Here is a 20458-nt window from a genome sequence, read left to right on the forward strand (position 1 = left end):
ATGAGGGTGTCTGTTGTATTTGAAGGCTCCTGTGAGACGCTCCATATTTCTCCTTATCAGACAGTAGGAAACATCAAGAAGATGATCAAGGTATTTCAACACAACACTGTCAGTTTAATGTTTCTTCACATTACGCATTTAACCTTAATCACACATTTAATTAAACCTGTCAACCTTGAAATACAACAACACAGTTAGCTACTGATAGAAAACTCTAGATTGAAACTATCTTTTTGCTCAAACAGGAGCGTTTTTACGTTCAGCTGTCAGGTGATGAGCAGGTGCAGCATTTCCTGGAGCTGAGATACACAGGTGCCGCCCTGCAGGACAACTGGTGTGTGACAGACATTGGCATCACGACAGGAAGCACCATTCACTGTCAGGTCAAGGTACTGACCCGGGAACACACAGCAAAAACAACATTTTCTGTATAACTGTTTTCTTGAAGGCCTATTATGTTTTTCAATGGTTGGCTGCATGTGAGCTAATAGAGAAAAGGTTTATATATGCTACCGTGTCACGATTTTAGACATTTACACAGGACATGATTTTAGGCATGACTCATTAATTGAGTTCACCATATTTTGGAATTTGGGACTTTATATTTTGGAATTGTGACTTTATGTTTCAGAATTGTGACTTTATACTTTGGAACTGTGACTTTATATTTTGGAATTTACGACTTTATATTTTGGACTTGTGACTACATTTTGGAATTTGCAACTTTATATTTCTGAATTGTGACTATATTTTGGAATTTGGGACTTTATATTTTGTAACTGTGACTTTATATTTTGGAATTAACGACTTTATATTTTGGAATTGTGACTACATTTTGGAATTTGCGACTTTATATGTTGGAATTGTGACTACATTTTGGAATTTGCGACTTTATATTTTGGAATTGTGACTATATTTTGGAATTTGCAACTTTATATTTCTCAATTGTGACTTTATATTTTGGAATTTCGGCTTTATATTTTGCAATTTGTGACTGTTTCAAAACTGTGACTTAATTAATTTTTTTGGATTTGTGACTATTTTGGAACTGTGACTTTATATTTTGGAATTTACGACTTTATATTTCTGAACTGTGACTTTATATTTTGGAATTTCAACTTTATATTTTGGAATTGTGACTTTATATTTTGGAATTGTGACTTTATATTTTGGAATTTCGACTTTATATTTCGGAATTGTGACTTTATATTTTGGAATTTCAACTTTATATTTTGCAATTTGTGGCAATGTTTCGGAATTGTGACTTTATATTTCAGAATTGCGAATATATTTTGGAATTGTGACTATATTTCAGAATCGTGACATTATATTTAGGAATTGTGACTATATTTTGGAATTTGCGAAATTATATTTTGGAATTGTTACTATATTTTGGAATTTGTGACTTTATATTTCTGAATTGTGACTATTTTTCGGAATTGTGACTATATTTTGGAACTGTGACTTTATATTTTGGAATTGTGACTATATTTTGGAATCGTGACTTTATATTTTGGAATTTATGACTTTATATTTTGGAATTGTGACTAAATTTTGGAATTTGCGACTTTCTATTTTGGAATTTGACTACATTTTGGAATTGTGACTTTATATTTTGGAATTTGTGACTTTATATTTCAGAATCGTGACTTTATATTTCGGAATTGTGACTATATTTTGGAATTTCGACTTTATATTTTAGAATTGTGACTTTATATTTTGGAATTTGTGACTTTATATTTCTGAACTGTGACTTTATATTTTGGAATTTCGACTTTATATTTTGCAATTTGTGGCAATGTTTCTGAATTGTGACTTTATATTTCAGAATTGTGACTAAATTTTGGAATTGTGACTATATTTCAGAATCGTGACTTTAAATTTCGGAATTGTGACTATATTTTGGAATTTGCGACTTTATATTTTGGAATTGTTACTATATTTTGGAATTTGTGACTATATTTCTGAATTGTGACTATTTTTCGGAATTGTTACTATATTTTGGAATTTGTCACTTTATATTTCTGAATTGTGACTTTATATTTTGCAATTTGTGACTTTATGTTTCAAATTTGTGACTATTTTTCAGAATTGTGACTATATTTTGGAACTGTGACTTTATATTTTGGAATTTACGACTTTATATTTTGGATTTGTAACTACATTTTGGAATTTGCGACTTTATATTTTGGAATTGTGACTACATTTTGGAATTGTGACTTTATATTTTGGAATTTGTGACTTTATATTTCTGAATTGTGACTTTATATTTTGGAATTTCGACTTTATATTTTGGAATTTGTGACTTTATATTTTGTAATTTGCGACTATATTTTGGAATTGTGACTATATTTTGGAATTTACGACTTTATATTTTGGAATTGGGACTACATTTTGGAATTTGCGACTTTATATTTTGGAATTGGGACTACATTTTTGAATTTGCGACTTTATATTTTGGAATTGTGAATTTATAGTTTGGAATTTGTGACTGTATATTTCTGAACTGTGACTTTATATTTTGGAATTTCGACTTTATATTTTGGAATCGTGACTTTATATTTTGGAATTTGCCACTATATTTTGGAATTGTGACTTTATATTTTGGAATTTACGACTTTATATTTTGGAATTTGTGACTTTATATTTCTGAACTGTGACTTTATATTTTGGAATTTCGACTTTAGATTTTAGAATTGTGACTTTATATTTTGGAATTGTGACTTTATATTTTGGAATTTGTGACTTTATATTTCTGAACTGTGACTTTATATTTTGGAATTGTGACTTTATATTTTGGAATTGTGACTTTATATTTTGGAATCTGTGACTTTATATTTCTGAACTGTGACTTTATATTTTGGAATTTCGACTTTATATTTTGGAATCGTGACTTTATATTTTGGAATTTGCCACTATATTTTGGAATTGTGACTTTATATTTTGGAATTTACGACTTTATATTTTGGAATTGTGACTACATTTTACAATTTGCGACTTTATATTTTGAAATTGGGACTACATTTTGGAATTTGCGACTTTATATTTTGGAATTGTGACTTTATATTTTGGAATTTGTGACTTTATATTTCTGAACTGTGACTTTATATTTTGGAATTTCGACTTTATATTTTGGAATTGTGACTTTATATTTTGGAATTTGTGACTTTATATTTCTGAACTGTGACTTTATATTTTGGAATTTCGACTTTATATTTCGGAATTTTGACTTTATATTTTGGAATTTCGACTTTATATTTTGCAATTTGTGGCAATGTTTCGGAATTGTGACTATATTTCAGAATCGTGACTTTATATTTTGGAATTGTGACTACATTTTGGAATTTGCGACTTTATATTTTGGAATTGGGACTACATTTTGGAATTTGTGAATTTATATTATGGAATTGGGACTACATTTTGGAATTTGCGACTTTATATTTTGGAATTGTTACAATATTTTGGAATTTGTGACTTTATATTTCTGAATTGTGACTTTATATTTTGCAATTTGTGACTTTATATTTCAAAATTGTGACTATTTTTCGGAATTGTGACTATATTTTGGAACTGTGACTTTATATTTTGGAATTTACGACTTTATATTTTGGAATTGTGACTACATTTTGGAATTTGCGACTTTATATTTTGGAATTGGGACTACATTTTGGAATTTGCGACTTTATATTTTGGAATTGTGACTTTATAGTTTGGAATTGTGACTTTATATTTTGGAAATGTGAATTTATATTTTGTAATTTCGACTTTATATTTAGCAATTTTTGACTTAATATTTCGCAATTTTTGACTTAATATTTCAAAATTGTGACTTTATATTTTGGAATTGTGACTACATTTTGGAATTTGCGACTTTCTATTTTGGAATTTGACTACATTTTGGAATTGTGACTTTATATTTTGGAATTTGTGACTTTATGTTTCAAATTTGTGACTATTTTTCAGAATTGTGACTATATTTTGGAACTGTGACTTTATATTTTGGAATTTATGACTTTATATTTTGGAATTGTGACTACATTTTGGAATTGTGACTTTATATTTTGGAATTTGTGACTTTATATTTCTGAATTGTGACTTTATATTTTGCAATTTGTGACTTTATGTTTCAAATTTGTGACTATTTTTCGGAATTGTGACTATATTTTGGAACTGTGACTTTATATTTTGGAACTGTGACTTTATATTTTGGAATTTATGACTTTATATTTTGGAATTGTGACTACATTTTGGAATTGTGACTTTATATTTTGGAATTTGTGACTTCATATTTCTGAATTTTGACTTTATATTTCTGAATTGTGACTTTATATTTTGCAATTTGTGACTATGTTTCAAATTTGTGACTATTTTTCGGAATTGTGACTATATTTTGGAACTGTGACTTTATATTTGGGAACTGTGACTTTATATTTTGGAATTTATGACTTTATATTTTGGAATTGTGACTACATTTTGGAATTGTGACTATATTTTGGAATTTGTGACTTTATATTTCTGAACTGTGACTTTATGTTTTGGAATTTCGACTTTATATTTTGGAATTGTGACTTTATATTTTGGAATTAACGACTTTATATTTTGGAATTGTGACTACATTTTGGAATTTGCGACTTTATATTTTGTAATTGCGACTTTATATTTTGGAATTATGACTATAATTTGGAATTGTGACTATATTTTGGAATTGTGACTTTATATTTTGGAATTTCGACTTTATATTTAGCAATTTTTGACTTAATATTTCGCAATTTTTGACTTAATATTTCAAAATTGTGACTTTATATTTTGGAATTGTGACTACATTTTGGAATTTACGACTATATTTTGGAATTGTGACTTTATATTTTGGAATTTGTGACTATATTTCTGAACTGTGACTTTATATTTTTGAATTGTGACTTTATATTTTGGAATTTGTGACTATATTTCTGAACTGTGACTTTATATTTTGGAATTTCGACTTTATATTTCGGAATTGTGACTTTATATTTTGGAATTTCGACTTTATATTTTGCAATTTGTGACAATGTTTCGGAATTGTGACTTCATATTTCAGAATTGCGACTAAATTTTGGAATTGTGACTATATTTCAGAATCGTGACTTTATATTTCGAAATTGTGACTATATTTTGGAATTTGTGACTATATTTCTGAATTGTGACTTTGTATTTTGCAATTCGTGACTATGTTTCAAATTTGTGACTATTTTTCGGAATTGTGACTATATTTTGGAACTGTGACTTTATATTTTGGAATTTACGACTTTATAATTTGGAATTGGGACTACATTTTGGAATTTGCGACTTTATATTTTGGAATTGGGACTACATCTTTGAATTTGCGACTTTATATTTTGGAATTGTGAATTTATAGTTTGGAATTTGTGACTTTATATTTCTGAACTGTGACTTTATATTTTGGAATTTCGACTTTATATTTTGGAATTGTGACTTTATATTTTGGAATTGTGACTTTATATTTTGGAATTTGTGACTTTATATTTCTGAACTGTGACTTTATATTTTGGAATTTCGACTTTATATTTTGGAATTGTGACTTTATATTTTGGAATTTGTGACTTTATATTTCTGAACTGTGACTTTATATTTTGGAATTTCGACTTTATATTTTGGAATCGTGACTTTATATTTTGGAATTTGCCACTATATTTTGGAATTGTGACTTTATATTTTGGAATTTATGACTTTATATTTTGGAATTGTGACTACATTTTGGAATTGTGACTTTATATTTTGGAATTTGTGACTTTATATTTCTGAATTGTGACTTTATATTTTGCAATTTGTGACTTTATGTTTCAAATTTGTGACTATTTTTCGGAATTGTGACTATATTTTGGAACTGTGACTTTATATTTTGGAACTGTGACTTTATATTTTGGAATTTATGACTTTATATTTTGGAATTGTGACTACATTTTGGAATTGTGACTTTATATTTTGGAATTTGTGACTTCATATTTCTGAATTTTGACTTTATATTTCTGAATTGTGACTTTATATTTTGCAATTTGTGACTATGTTTCAAATTTGTGACTATTTTTCGGAATTGTGACTATATTTTGGAACTGTGACTTTATATTTGGGAACTGTGACTTTATATTTTGGAATTTATGACTTTATATTTTGGAATTGTGACTACATTTTGGAATTGTGACTATATTTTGGAATTTGTGACTTTATATTTCTGAACTGTGACTTTATGTTTTGGAATTTCGACTTTATATTTTGGAATTGTGACTTTATATTTTGGAATTAACGACTTTATATTTTGGAATTGTGACTACATTTTGGAATTTGCGACTTTATATTTTGTAATTGCGACTTTATATTTTGGAATTATGACTATAATTTGGAATTGTGACTATATTTTGGAATTGTGACTTTATATTTTGGAATTTCGACTTTATATTTAGCAATTTTTGACTTAATATTTCGCAATTTTTGACTTAATATTTCAAAATTGTGACTTTATATTTTGGAATTGTGACTACATTTTGGAATTTACGACTATATTTTGGAATTGTGACTTTATATTTTGGAATTTGTGACTATATTTCTGAACTGTGACTTTATATTTTTGAATTGTGACTTTATATTTTGGAATTTGTGACTATATTTCTGAACTGTGACTTTATATTTTGGAATTTCGACTTTATATTTCGGAATTGTGACTTTATATTTTGGAATTTCGACTTTATATTTTGCAATTTGTGACAATGTTTCGGAATTGTGACTTCATATTTCAGAATTGCGACTAAATTTTGGAATTGTGACTATATTTCAGAATCGTGACTTTATATTTCGAAATTGTGACTATATTTTGGAATTTGTGACTATATTTCTGAATTGTGACTTTGTATTTTGCAATTCGTGACTATGTTTCAAATTTGTGACTATTTTTCGGAATTGTGACTATATTTTGGAACTGTGACTTTATATTTTGGAATTTACGACTTTATAATTTGGAATTGGGACTACATTTTGGAATTTGCGACTTTATATTTTGGAATTGGGACTACATCTTTGAATTTGCGACTTTATATTTTGGAATTGTGAATTTATAGTTTGGAATTTGTGACTTTATATTTCTGAACTGTGACTTTATATTTTGGAATTTCGACTTTATATTTTGGAATTGTGACTTTATATTTTGGAATTGTGACTTTATATTTTGGAATTTGTGACTTTATATTTCTGAACTGTGACTTTATATTTTGGAATTTCGACTTTATATTTTGGAATTGTGACTTTATATTTTGGAATTTGTGACTTTATATTTCTGAACTGTGACTTTATATTTTGGAATTTCGACTTTATATTTTGGAATCGTGACTTTATATTTTGGAATTTGCCACTATATTTTGGAATTGTGACTTTATATTTTGGAATTTATGACTTTATATTTTGGAATTGTGACTACATTTTACAATTTGCGACTTTATATTTTGAAACTGGGACAACATTTTTGAATTTGCGACTTTATATTTTGGAATTGTGTCTTTATATTTCGGAATTGTGACTTTATATTTTGAAATTTCGACTTTATATTTTGCAATTTGTGACAATGTTTCGGAATTGTGACTTTATATTTCAGAATTGCGACTAAATTTTGGAATTGTGACTATATTTCAGAATCGTGACTTTATATTTCGAAATTGTGACTATATTTTGGAATTTGCGACTTTATATTTCGGAATTGTTACTATATTTTGGAATTTGTGACTATATTTCTGAATTGTGACTTTGTATTTTGCAATTCGTGACTATGTTTCAAATTTGTGACTATTTTTCGGAATTGTGACTATATTTTGGAACTGTGACTTTATATTTTGGAATTTACGACTTTATAATTTGGAATTGGGACTACATTTTGGAATTTGCGACTTTATATTTTGGAATTGGGACTATATTTTGGAATTTGCAACTTTATATTTCTCAATTGTGACTTAATATTTTGGAATTTCGGCTTTATATTTTGCAATTTGTGACTGTTTCAAAACTGTGACATAATTTATTTTTTTGGATTTGTGACTATTTTGGAACTGTGACTTTATATTTTGGAATTTACGACTTTATATTTCTGAACTGTGACTTTATATTTTGGAATTTCAACTTTATATTTTGGAATTGTGACTTTATATTTTGGAATTGTGACTTTATATTTTGGAATTTCGAATTTATATTTCGGAATTGTGACTTTATATTTTGGAATTTCAACTTTATATTTTGCAATTTGTGGCAATGTTTCGGAATTGTGACTTTATATTTCAGAATTGCGAATAAATTTTGGAATTGTGACTATTTCAGAATCGTGACTTTATATTTTGGAATTGTGACTATATTTTGGAATTTGCGAAATTATATTTTGGAATTGTTACTATATTTTGGAATTTGTGACTTTATATTTCTGAATTGTGACTATTTTTCGGAATTGTGACTATATTTTGGAACTGTGACTTTATATTTTGGAATTGTGACTATATTTTGGAATCGTGACTTTAAATTTTGGAATTGTGACTATATTTTGGAACTGTGACTTTATATTTTGGAATTTATGACGTTATATTTTGGAATTGTGACTACATTTTGGAATTTGCGACTTTCTATTTTGGAATTTGACTACATTTTGGAATTGTGACTTTATATTTTGGAATTTGTGACTTTATATTTCAGAATCGTGACTTTATATTTCGGAATTGTGACTATATTTTGGAATTTCGACTTTATATTTTGGAATTGTGACTTTATATTTTGGAATTTGTGACTTTATATTTCTGAACTGTGACTTTATATTTTGGAATTTCGACTTTATATTTCGGAATTGTGACTTTATATTTTGGAATTTCGACTTTATTTTTTGCAATTTGTGGCAATGTTTCTGAATTGTGACTTTATATTTCAGAATTGTGACTAAATTTTGGAATTGTGACTATATTTCAGAATCGTGACTTTATATTTCGGAATTGTGACTATATTTTGGAATTTGCGACTTTATATTTTGGAATTGTTACTATATTTTGGAATTTGTGACTATATTTCTGAATTGTGACTATTTTTCGGAATTGTTACTATATTTTGGAATTTGTCACTTTATATTTCTGAATTGTGACTTTATATTTTGCAATTTGTGACTTTATGTTTCAAATTTGTGACTATTTTTCAGAATTGTGACTATATTTTGGAACTGTGACTTTATATTTTGGAATTTACGACTTTATATTTTGGATTTGTAACTACATTTTGGAATTTGCGACTTTATATTTTGGAATTGGGACTACATTTTTGAATTTGCGACTTTATATTTTGGAATTGTGAATTTATAGTTTGGAATTTGTGACTTTATATTTCTGAACTGTGACTTTATATTTTGGAATTTCGACTTTATATTTTGGAATTGTGACTTTATATTTTGGAATTGTGACTTTATATTTTGGAATTTGTGACTTTATATTTCTGAACTGTGACTTTATATTTTGGAATTTCGACTTTATATTTTGGAATCGTGACTTTATATTTTGGAATTTGCCACTATATTTTGGAATTTACGACTTTATATTTTGGAATTGTGACTACATTTTACAATTTGCGACTTTATATTTTGAAATTGGGACTACATTTTTGAATTTGCGACTTTATATTTTGGAATTGTGACTATGTTTCGGAATTGTGACTTTATATTTTGGAATTTCAACTTTATATTTTGCAATTTGTGGCAATGTTTCGGAATTGTGACTTTATATTTCAGAATTGTGACTAAATTTTGGAATTGTGACTATATTTCAGAATCGTGACTTTATATTTCGGAATTGTGACTATATTTTGGAATTTCGACTTTATATTTTGGAATTGTGACTTTATATTTTGGATCTGTGAATTTATATTTTGGAATTTACGACTTTATATTTTGGAATTGGGACTACATTTTGGAATTTGCGACTTTATATTTTGCAATTGTGACTTTATAGTTCGGAATTGTGACTTTATATTTCGGAAATGTTACTATATTTTGGAATTTGTGACTTTATATTTCTGAATTGTGACTTTATATTTTGCAATTTGTGACTTTATATTTCAAAATTGTGACTATTTTTGGAATTGTGACTATATTTTGGAACTGTGACTTTATATTTTGGAATTTACGACTTTATATTTTGGAATTGTGAGTACATTTTGGAATTGTGACTTTATATTTTGGAATTTGTGACTTTATATTTCTGAATTGTGACTTTATATTTTGCAATTTGTGACTTTATGTTTCAAATTTGTGACTATTTTTCGGAATTGTGACTATATTTTGGAACTGTGACTTTATATTTTGGAACTGTGACTTTATATTTTGGAATTTATGACTTTATATTTTGGAATTGTGACTTTATATTTTGGAATTTCGACTTTATATTTTGGAATCGTGACTTTATATTTTGTAATTTGCGACTATATTTTGGAATTGTGACTATATTTTGGAATTAACGACTTTATATTTTGGAATTGGGACTACATTTTGGAATTTGCGACTTTATATTTTGGAATTGGGACTACATTTTTGAATTTGCGACTTTATATTTTGGAATTGTGAATTTATAGTTTGGAATTTGTGACTTTATATTTCTGAACTGTGACTTTATATTTTGGAATTTCGACTTTATATTTTGGAATTGTGACTTTATATTTTGGAATTGTGACTTTATATTTTGGAATTTGTGACTTTATATTTCTGAACTGTGACTTTATATTTTGGAATTTCGACTTTATATTTTGGAATCGTGACTTTATATTTTGGAATTTGCGACTTTATATTTTGGAATTTACGACTTTATATTTTGGAATTGTGACTACATTTTACAATTTGCGACTTTATATTTTGAAATTGGGACTACATTTTTGAATTTGCGACTTTATATTTTGGAATTGTGACTTTATATTTTGGATCTGTGAATTTATATTTTGGAATTTACGACTTTATATTTTGGAATTGGGACTACATTTTGGAATTTGCGTTTTTATATTTTGCAATTGTGACTTTATAGTTCGGAATTGTGACTTTATATTTTGGAAATGTGAATTTATATTTTGGAATTTCGACTTCATATTTAGCAATTTTTGACTTAATATTTTGCAATTTTTGACTTAATGTTTCAAAATTGTGACTTTATATTTTGGAATTGTGACTACATTTTGGAATTTACGACTATAATTTGGAATTGTGATTTTATATTTTGGAATTTGTGACTATTTCTGAACTGTGACTTTATATTTTGGAATTTATGACTTTATATTTTGGAATTGTGACTACATTTTGGAATTGTGACTTTATATTTTGGAATTTGTGACTTTATATTTCTGAACTGTGACTTTATGTTTTGGAATTTCGACTTTATATTTTGGAATCGTGACTTTATATTTTGGAATTTGCGACTATATTTTGGAATTGTGACTTTATATTTTGGAATTAACGACTTTATATTTTGGAATTGTGACTACATTTTGGAATTTGCGACTTTATATTTTGGAATTGGGACTACATTTTGGAATTGCGACTTTATATTTTGGAATTGTGACTTTATAGTTTGGAATTGTGACTATATTTTGGAAATGTGAATTTATATTTAGCAATTTTTGACTTAATATTTCGCAATTTTTGACTTAATATTTCAAAATTGTGACTTTATATTTTGGAATTGTGACTACATTTTGGAATTTACGACTATAATTTGGAATTGTGATTTTATATTTTGGAATTTGTGACTATTTCTGAACTGTGACTTTATATTTTGGAATTGTGACTTTATATTTTGGAATTTGTGACTTTATATTTCGGAATTGTGACTTTATATTTTGGAATTTCGACTTTATATTTTGGAATTTGTGACAATGTTTCGGAATTGTGACTTTATATTTCAGAATTGCGACTAAATTTTGGAATTGTGACTATATTTCAGAATCGTGACTTTATATTTCGGAATTGTGACTATATTTTGGAATTTGCGACTTTATATTTCGGAATTGTTACTATATTTTGGAATTCGTGACTTTATATTTCTGAATTGTGACTTTATATTTTGCAATTTGTGACTATGTTTCAAATTTGTGACTATTTTTCGGAATTTTGACTATATTTTGGAACTGTGACTTTATATTTTGGAATTTACGACTTTATATTTTGGAATTGTGACTACATTTTGGAATTTGCGACTTTATATTTTGGAAATGGGACTACATTTTGGAATTTGCGACTTTATATTTTGGAATTGTGACTTTATAGTTTGGAATTGTGACTTTATATTTTGGAAATGTGAATTTATATTTTGTAATTTCGACTTTATATTTAGCAAAAATGGGACTACATTTTGGAATTTGCGACTTTATATTTTGGAATTGTGACTTAATATTTCAAAATTGTGACATTATATTTTGGAATTGTGACTACATTTTGGAATTTGCGACTTTCTATTTTGGAATTTGACTACATTTTGGAATTGTGACTTTATATTTTGGAATTTGTGACTTTATGTTTCAAATTTGTGACTATTTTTCAGAATTGTGACTATATTTTGTAACTGTGACTTTATATTTTGGAATTAACGACTTTATATTTTGGAATTGTGACTACATTTTGGAATTTGCGACTTTATATGTTGGAATTGTGACTACATTTTGGAATTTGCGACTTTATATTTTGGAATTGTGACTATATTTTGGAATTTGCAACTTTATATTTCTCAATTGTGACTTTATATTTTGGAATTTCGGCTTTATATTTTGCAATTTGTGACTGTTTCAAAACTGTGACTTAATTTATTTTTTTGGATTTGTGACTATTTTGGAACTGTGACTTTATATTTTGGAATTTACGACTTTATATTTCTGAACTGTGACTTTATATTTTGGAATTTCAACTTTATATTTTGGAATTGTGACTTTATATTTTGGAATTGTGACTTTATATTTTGGAATTTCGAATTTATATTTCGGAAATGTGACTTTATATTTTGGAATTTCAACTTTATATTTTGCAATTTGTGGCAATGTTTCGGAATTGTGACTTTATATTTCAGAATTGCGAATAAATTTTGGAATTGTGACTATATTTCAGAATCGTGACTTTATATTTTGGAATTGTGACTATATTTTGGAATTTGCGAAATTATATTTTGGAATTGTTACTATATTTTGGAATTTGTGACTTTATATTTCTGAATTGTGACTATTTTTCGGAATTGTGACTATATTTTGGAATCGTGACTTTATATTTTGGAATTGTGACTATATTTTGGAACTGTGACTTTATATTTTGGAATTTATGACTTTATATTTTGGAATTGTGACTACATTTTGGAATTTGCGACTTTCTATTTTGGAATTTGACTACATTTTGGAATTGTGACTTTATATTTTGGAATTTGTGACTTTATATTTCAGAATCGTGACTTTATATTTCGGAATTGTGACTATATTTTGGAATTTCGACTTTATATTTTGGAATTGTGACTTTATATTTTGGAATTTGTGACTTTATATTTCTGAACTGTGACTTTATATTTTGGAATTTCGACTTTATATTTCGGAATTGTGACTTTATATTTTGGAATTTCGACTTTATATTTTGCAATTTGTGGCAATGTTTCTGAATTGTGACTTTATATTTCAGAATTGTGACTAAATTTTGGAATTGTGACTATATTTCAGAATCATGACTTTATATTTCGGAATTGTGACTATATTTTGGAATTTGCGACTTTATATTTTGGAATTGTTACTATATTTTGGAATTTGTGACTATATTTCTGAATTGTGACTATTTTTCGGAATTGTTACTATATTTTGGAATTTGTCACTTTATATTTCTGAATTGTGACTTTATATTTTGCAATTTGTGACTTTATGTTTCAAATTTGTGACTATTTTTCAGAATTGTGACTATATTTTGGAACTGTGACTTTATATTTTGGAATTTACGACTTTATATTTTGGATTTGTAACTACATTTTGGAATTTGCGACTTTATATTTTGGAATTTGTGACTTTATATTTCTGAATTGTGACTTTATATTTTGGAATTTCGACTTTATATTTTGGATTCGTGACTTTATATTTTGTAATTTGCGACTATATTTTGGAATTGTGACTATATTTTGGAATTTACGACTTTATATTTTGGAATTGGGACTACATTTTGGAATTTGCGACTTTATATTTTGGAATTGGGACTACATTTTTGAATTTGCGACTTTATATTTTGGAATTGTGAATTTATAGTTTGGAATTTGTGACTTTATATTTCTGAACTGTGACTTTATATTTTGGAATTGTGACTTTATATTTTGGAATTGTGACTTTATATTTTGGAATTTGTGACTTTATATTTCGGAACTGTGACTTTATATTTTGGAATTTCGACTTTATATTTTGGAATCGTGACTTAATATTTTAGAATTTGCCACTATATTTTGGAATTTATGACTTTTTATTTTGGAATTGTGACTACATTTTACCATTTGCGACTTTATATTTTGAAATTGGGACTACATTTTTGAATTTGCGACTTTATATTTTGGAATTGTGACTTTATGTTTCGGAATTGTGACTTTATATTTTGGAATTTCAACTTTATATTTTGCAATTTGTGGCAATGTTTCGGAATTGTGACTTTATATTTCAGAATTGTGACTAAATTTTGGAATTGTGACTATATTTCAGAATCGTGACTTTATATTTCGGAATTGTGACTATATTTTGGAATTTCGACTTTATATTTTGGAATTGTGACTTTATATTTTGGATCTGTGAATTTATATTTTGGAATTTACGACTTTATATTTTGGAATTGGGACTACATTTTGGAATTTGCGACTTTATATTTTGCAATTGTGACTTTATAGTTCGGAATTGTGACTTTATATTTCGGAAATGTTACTATATTTTGGAATTTGTGACTTTATATTTCTGAATTGTGACTTTATATTTTGCAATTTGTGACTTTATATTTCAAAATTGTGACTATTTTTTGGAATTGTGACTATATTTTGGAACTGTGACTTTATATTTTGGAATTTACGACTTTATATTTTGGAATTGTGACTACATTTTGGAATTGTGACTTTATATTTTGGAATTTGTGACTTTATATTTCTGAATTGTGACTTTATATTTTGCAATTTGTGACTTTATGTTTCAAATTTGTGACTATTTTTCGGAATTGTGACTATATTTTGGAACTGTGACTTTATATTTTGGAACTGTGACTTTATATTTTGGAATTTATGACTTTATATTTTGGAATTGTGACTACATTTTGGAATTGTGACTTTATATTTCGGAATTTGTGACTTCATATTTCTGAATTTTGACTTTATATTTCTGAATTGTGACTTTATATTTTGTCATTTGTGACTTTATGTTTCAAATTTGTGACTATTTTTCGGAATTGTGACTATATTTTGGAACTGTGACTTTATATTTTGGAACTGTGACTTTATATTTTGGAATTTATGACTTTATATTTTGGAATTGTGACTACATTTTGGAATTGTGACTTTATATTTTGGAATTTGTGACTTTATATTTCTGAACTGTGACTTTATGTTTTGGAATTTCGACTTTATATTTTGGAATCGTGACTTTATATTTTGGAATTTGCGACTATATTTTGGATTTGTGACTTTATATTTTGGAATTAACGACTTTATATTTTGGAATTGTGACTACATTTTGGAATTTGCGACTTTATATTTTGGAATTGGGACTACATTTTGGAATTGCGACTTTATATTTTGGAATTGTGACTTTATATTTCAGAATTGCGACTAAATTTTGGAATTGTGACTATATTTCAGAATCGTGACTTTATATTTCGGAATTGTGACTATATTTTGGAATTTGCGACTTTATATTTCGGAATTGTTACTATATTTTGGAATTTGTGACTTTATATTTCTGAATTGTGACTTTATATTTTGCAATTTGTGACTTTATATTTCAAAATTGTGACTATTTTTTGGAATTGTGACTATATTTTGGAACTGTGACTTTATATTTTGGAATTTACGACTTTATATTTTGGAATTGTGACTACATTTTGGAATTGTGACTTTATATTTTGGAATTTGTGACTTTATATTTCTGAATTGTGACTTTATATTTTGGAATTTCGACTTTATATTTTGGAATCGTGACTTTATATTTTGGAATTTACGACTTTATATTTTGGACTTGTGACTACATTTTGGAATTTGCGACTTTATATTTCTGAATTGTGACTATATTTTGGAATTGTGACTTTATATTTTGGAATTAACGACTTTATATTTTGGAATTGTGACTACATTTTGGAATTTGCGACTTTATATTTTGGAATTGTGACTATATTTTGGAATTTGCAACTTTATATTTCTCAATTGTGACTTTATATTTTGGAATTTCGGCTTTATATTTTGCAATTTGTGACTGTTTCAAAACTGTGACTTAATTTATTTTTTGGATTTGTGACTATTTTGGAACTGTGACTTTATATTTTGGAATTTACGACTTTATATTTCTGAACTGTGACTTTATATTTTGGAATTTCAACTTTATATTTTGGAATTGTGACTTTATATTTTGGAATTGTGACTTTATATTTTGGAATTTCGAATTTATATTTCGGAATTGTGACTTTATATTTTGGAATTTCAACTTTATATTTTGCAATTTGTGGCAATGTTTCGGAATTGTGACTTTATATTTCAGAATTGCGAATAAATTTTGGAATTGTGACTATTTCAGAATCGTGACTTTATATTTTGGAATTGTGACTATATTTTGGAATTTGCGAAATTATATTTTGGAATTGTTACTATATTTTGGAATTTGTGACTTTATATTTCTGAATTGTGACTATTTTTCGGAATTGTGACTATATTTTGGAACTGTGACTTTATATTTTGGAATTGTGACTATATTTTGGAATCGTGACTTTAAATTTTGTTATTGTGACTATATTTTGAAACTGTGACTTTATATTTTGGAATTTATGACTTTATATTTTGGAATTGTGACTACATTTTGGAATTTGCGACATTCTATTTTGGAATTTGACTACATTTTGGAATTGTGACTTTATATTTTGGAATTTGTGACTTTATATTTCAGAATCGTGACTTTATATTCGGAATTGTTACTATATTTTGGAATTCGTAACTTTATATTTCTGAATTGTGACTTTATATTTTGCAATTTGTGACTATGTTTCAAATTTGTGACTGTTTTTCGGAATTGTGACTATATTTTGGAACTGTGACTTTACATTTTGGAATTTGCGACTTTATATTTTGGAATTGGGACTACATTTTGGAATTTGCGACTTTATATTTTGGAATTGTGACTTTATAGTTTGGAATTGTGACTTTATATTTTGGAAATGTGAATTTATATTTTGTAATTTCGACTTTATATTTAGCAATTTTTGACTTAATATTTCGCAATTTTTGACTTAATATTTCAAAATTGTGACTTTATATTTTGGAATTGTGACTACATTTTGGAATTTGCGACTTTCTATTTTGGAATTTGACTACATTTTGGAATTGTGACTTTATATTTTGGAATTTGTGACTTTATGTTTCAAATTTGTGACTATTTTTCAGAATTGTGACTATATTTTGGAACTGTGACTTTATATTTTGGAACTGTGACTTTATATTTTGGAATTTACGACTTTATATTTTGGACTTGTGACTACATTTTGGAATTTGCGACTTTATATTTCTGAATTGTGACTATATTTTGGAATTGTGACTTTATATTTTGGAATTAACGACTTTATATTTTGGAATTGTGACTACATTTTGGAATTTGCGACTTTATATGTTGGAATTGTGACAACATTTTGGAATTTGCGACTTTATATTTTGGAATTGTGACTATATTTTGGAATTTGCAACTTTATATTTCTCAATTGTGACTTTATATTTTGGAATTTCGGCTTTATATTTTGCAATTTGTGACTGTTTCAAAACTGTGACTTAATTTATTTTTTTGGATTTGTGACTATTTTGGAACTGTGACTTTATATTTTGGAATTTACGACTTTATATTTCTGAACTGTGACTTTATATTTTGGAATTTCAACTTTATATTTTGGAATTGTGACTTTATATTTTGGAATTGTGACTTTATATTTTGGAATTTCGAATTTATATTTCGGAATTGTGACTTTATATTTTGGAATTTCAACTTTATATTTTGCAATTTGTGGCAATGTTTCGGAATTGTGACTTTATATTTCAGAATTGCGAATAAATTTTGGAATTGTGACTATTTCAGAATCGTGACTTTATATTTTGGAATTGTGACTATATTTTGGAATTTGCGAAATTATATTTTGGATTTGTTACTATATTTTGGAATTTGTGACTTTATATTTCTGAATTTTGACTATTTTTCGGAATTGTGACTATATTTTGGAACTGTGACTTTATATTTTGGAATTGTGACTATATTTTGGAATCGTGACTTTAAATTTTGGAATTGTGACTATATTTTGGAACTGTGACTTTATATTTTGGAATTTATGACGTTATATTTTGGAATTGTGACTACATTTTGGAATTTGCGACTTTCTATTTTGGAATTTGACTACATTTTGGAATTGTGACTTTATATTTTGGAATTTGTGACTTTATATTTCAGAATCGTGACTTTATATTTCGGAATTGTGACTATATTTTGGAATTTCGACTTTATATTTTGGAATTGTGACTTTATATTTTGGAATTTGTGACTTTATATTTCTGAACTGTGACTTTATATTTTGGAATTTCGACTTTATATTTCGGAATTGTGACTTTATATTTTGGAATTTCGACTTTATTTTTTGCAATTTGTGGCAATGTTTCTGAATTGTGACTTTATATTTCAGAATTGTGACTAAATTTTGGAATTGTGACTATATTTCAGAATCGTGACTTTATATTTCGGAATTGTGACTATATTTTGGAATTTGCGACTTTATATTTTGGAATTGTTACTATATTTTGGAATTTGTGACTATATTTCTGAATTGTGACTATTTTTCGGAATTGTTACTATATTTTGGAATTTGTCACTTTATATTTCTGAATTGTGACTTTATATTTTGCAATTTGTGACTTTATGTTTCAAATTTGTGACTATTTTTCAGAATTGTGACTATATTTTGGAACTGTGACTTTATATTTTGGAATTTACGACTTTATATTTTGGATTTGTAACTACATTTTGGAATTTGCGACTTTATATTTTGGAATTGTGACTACATTTTGGAATTGTGACTTTATATTTTGGAATTTGTGACTTTATATTTCTGAATTGTGACTTTATATTTTGGAATTTCGACTTAATATTTTGGAATCGTGACTTTATATTTTGTAATTTGCGACTATATTTTGGAATTGTGACTATATTTTGGAATTTACGACTTTATATTTTGGAATTGGGACTACATTTCGGAATTTGCGACTTTATATTTTGGAATTGGGACTACATTTTTGAATTTGCGACTTTATATTTTGGAATTGTGAATTTATAGTTTGGAATTTGTGACTTTATATTTCTGAACTGTGACTTTATATTTTGGAATTTCGACTTTATATTTTGGAATTGTGACTTTATATTTTGGAATTGTGACTTTATATTTTGGAATTTGTGACTATATTTCTGAACTGTGACTTTATATTTTGGAATTTCGACTTTATATTTTGGAATCGTGACTTTATATTTTGGAATTTGCCACTATATTTTGGAATTTACGACTTTATATTTTGGAATTGTGACTACATTTTACAATTTGCGACTTTATATTTTGAAATTGGGACTACATTTTGGAATTTGCGACTTTATATTTTGGAATTGGGACTACATTTTGGAATTGCGACTTTATATTTTGGAATTGTGACTTTATAGTTTGGAATTGTGACTATATTTTGGAAATGTGAATTTATATTTAGCAATATTTGACTTAATATTTCGCAATTTTTGACTTAATATTTCAAAATTGTGACTTTATATTTTGGAATTGTGACTACATTTTGGAATTTACGACTATATTTTGGAATTGTGATTTTATATTTTGGAATTTGTGACTATTTCTGAACTGTGACTTTATATTTTGGAATTGTGACTTTATATTTTGGAATTTGTGACTTTATATTTCGGAATTGTGACTTTATATTTTGGAATTTCGACTTTATATTTTGGAATCGTGACTTTATATTTTGTAATTTGCGACTATATTTTGGAATTGTGACTATATTTTGGAATTTACGACTTTATATTTTGGAATTGGGACTACATTTTGGAATTTGCGACTTTATATTTTGGAATTGGGACTACATTTTTGAATTTGCGACTTTATATTTTGGAATTGTGAATTTATAGTTTGGAATTTGTGACTTTATAT

The 20458-nt window shown here is 26.6% G+C and overlaps 1 protein-coding gene across 1 annotated transcript in view; it reads left to right on the top strand.

Moving 5' to 3' along the window:
* The window catches only part of LOC127438865 (protein ANKUB1-like), a 69849-nt gene continuing 49391 nt past the window's right edge, over positions 1–20458 (top strand). Inside the window, exons 1-2 of the mRNA XM_051694783.1 lie at positions 1–90; positions 246–389. Coding sequence (XP_051550743.1) covers positions 1–90; positions 246–389 — 234 coding nt within the window. The remainder of the gene's footprint in view (positions 91–245; positions 390–20458) is intronic.

This window comes from Myxocyprinus asiaticus, chromosome 50 (genome assembly GCF_019703515.2).
Source record: "Myxocyprinus asiaticus isolate MX2 ecotype Aquarium Trade chromosome 50, UBuf_Myxa_2, whole genome shotgun sequence".
Classification (NCBI taxonomy): Eukaryota; Metazoa; Chordata; class Actinopteri; order Cypriniformes; family Catostomidae; genus Myxocyprinus; species Myxocyprinus asiaticus.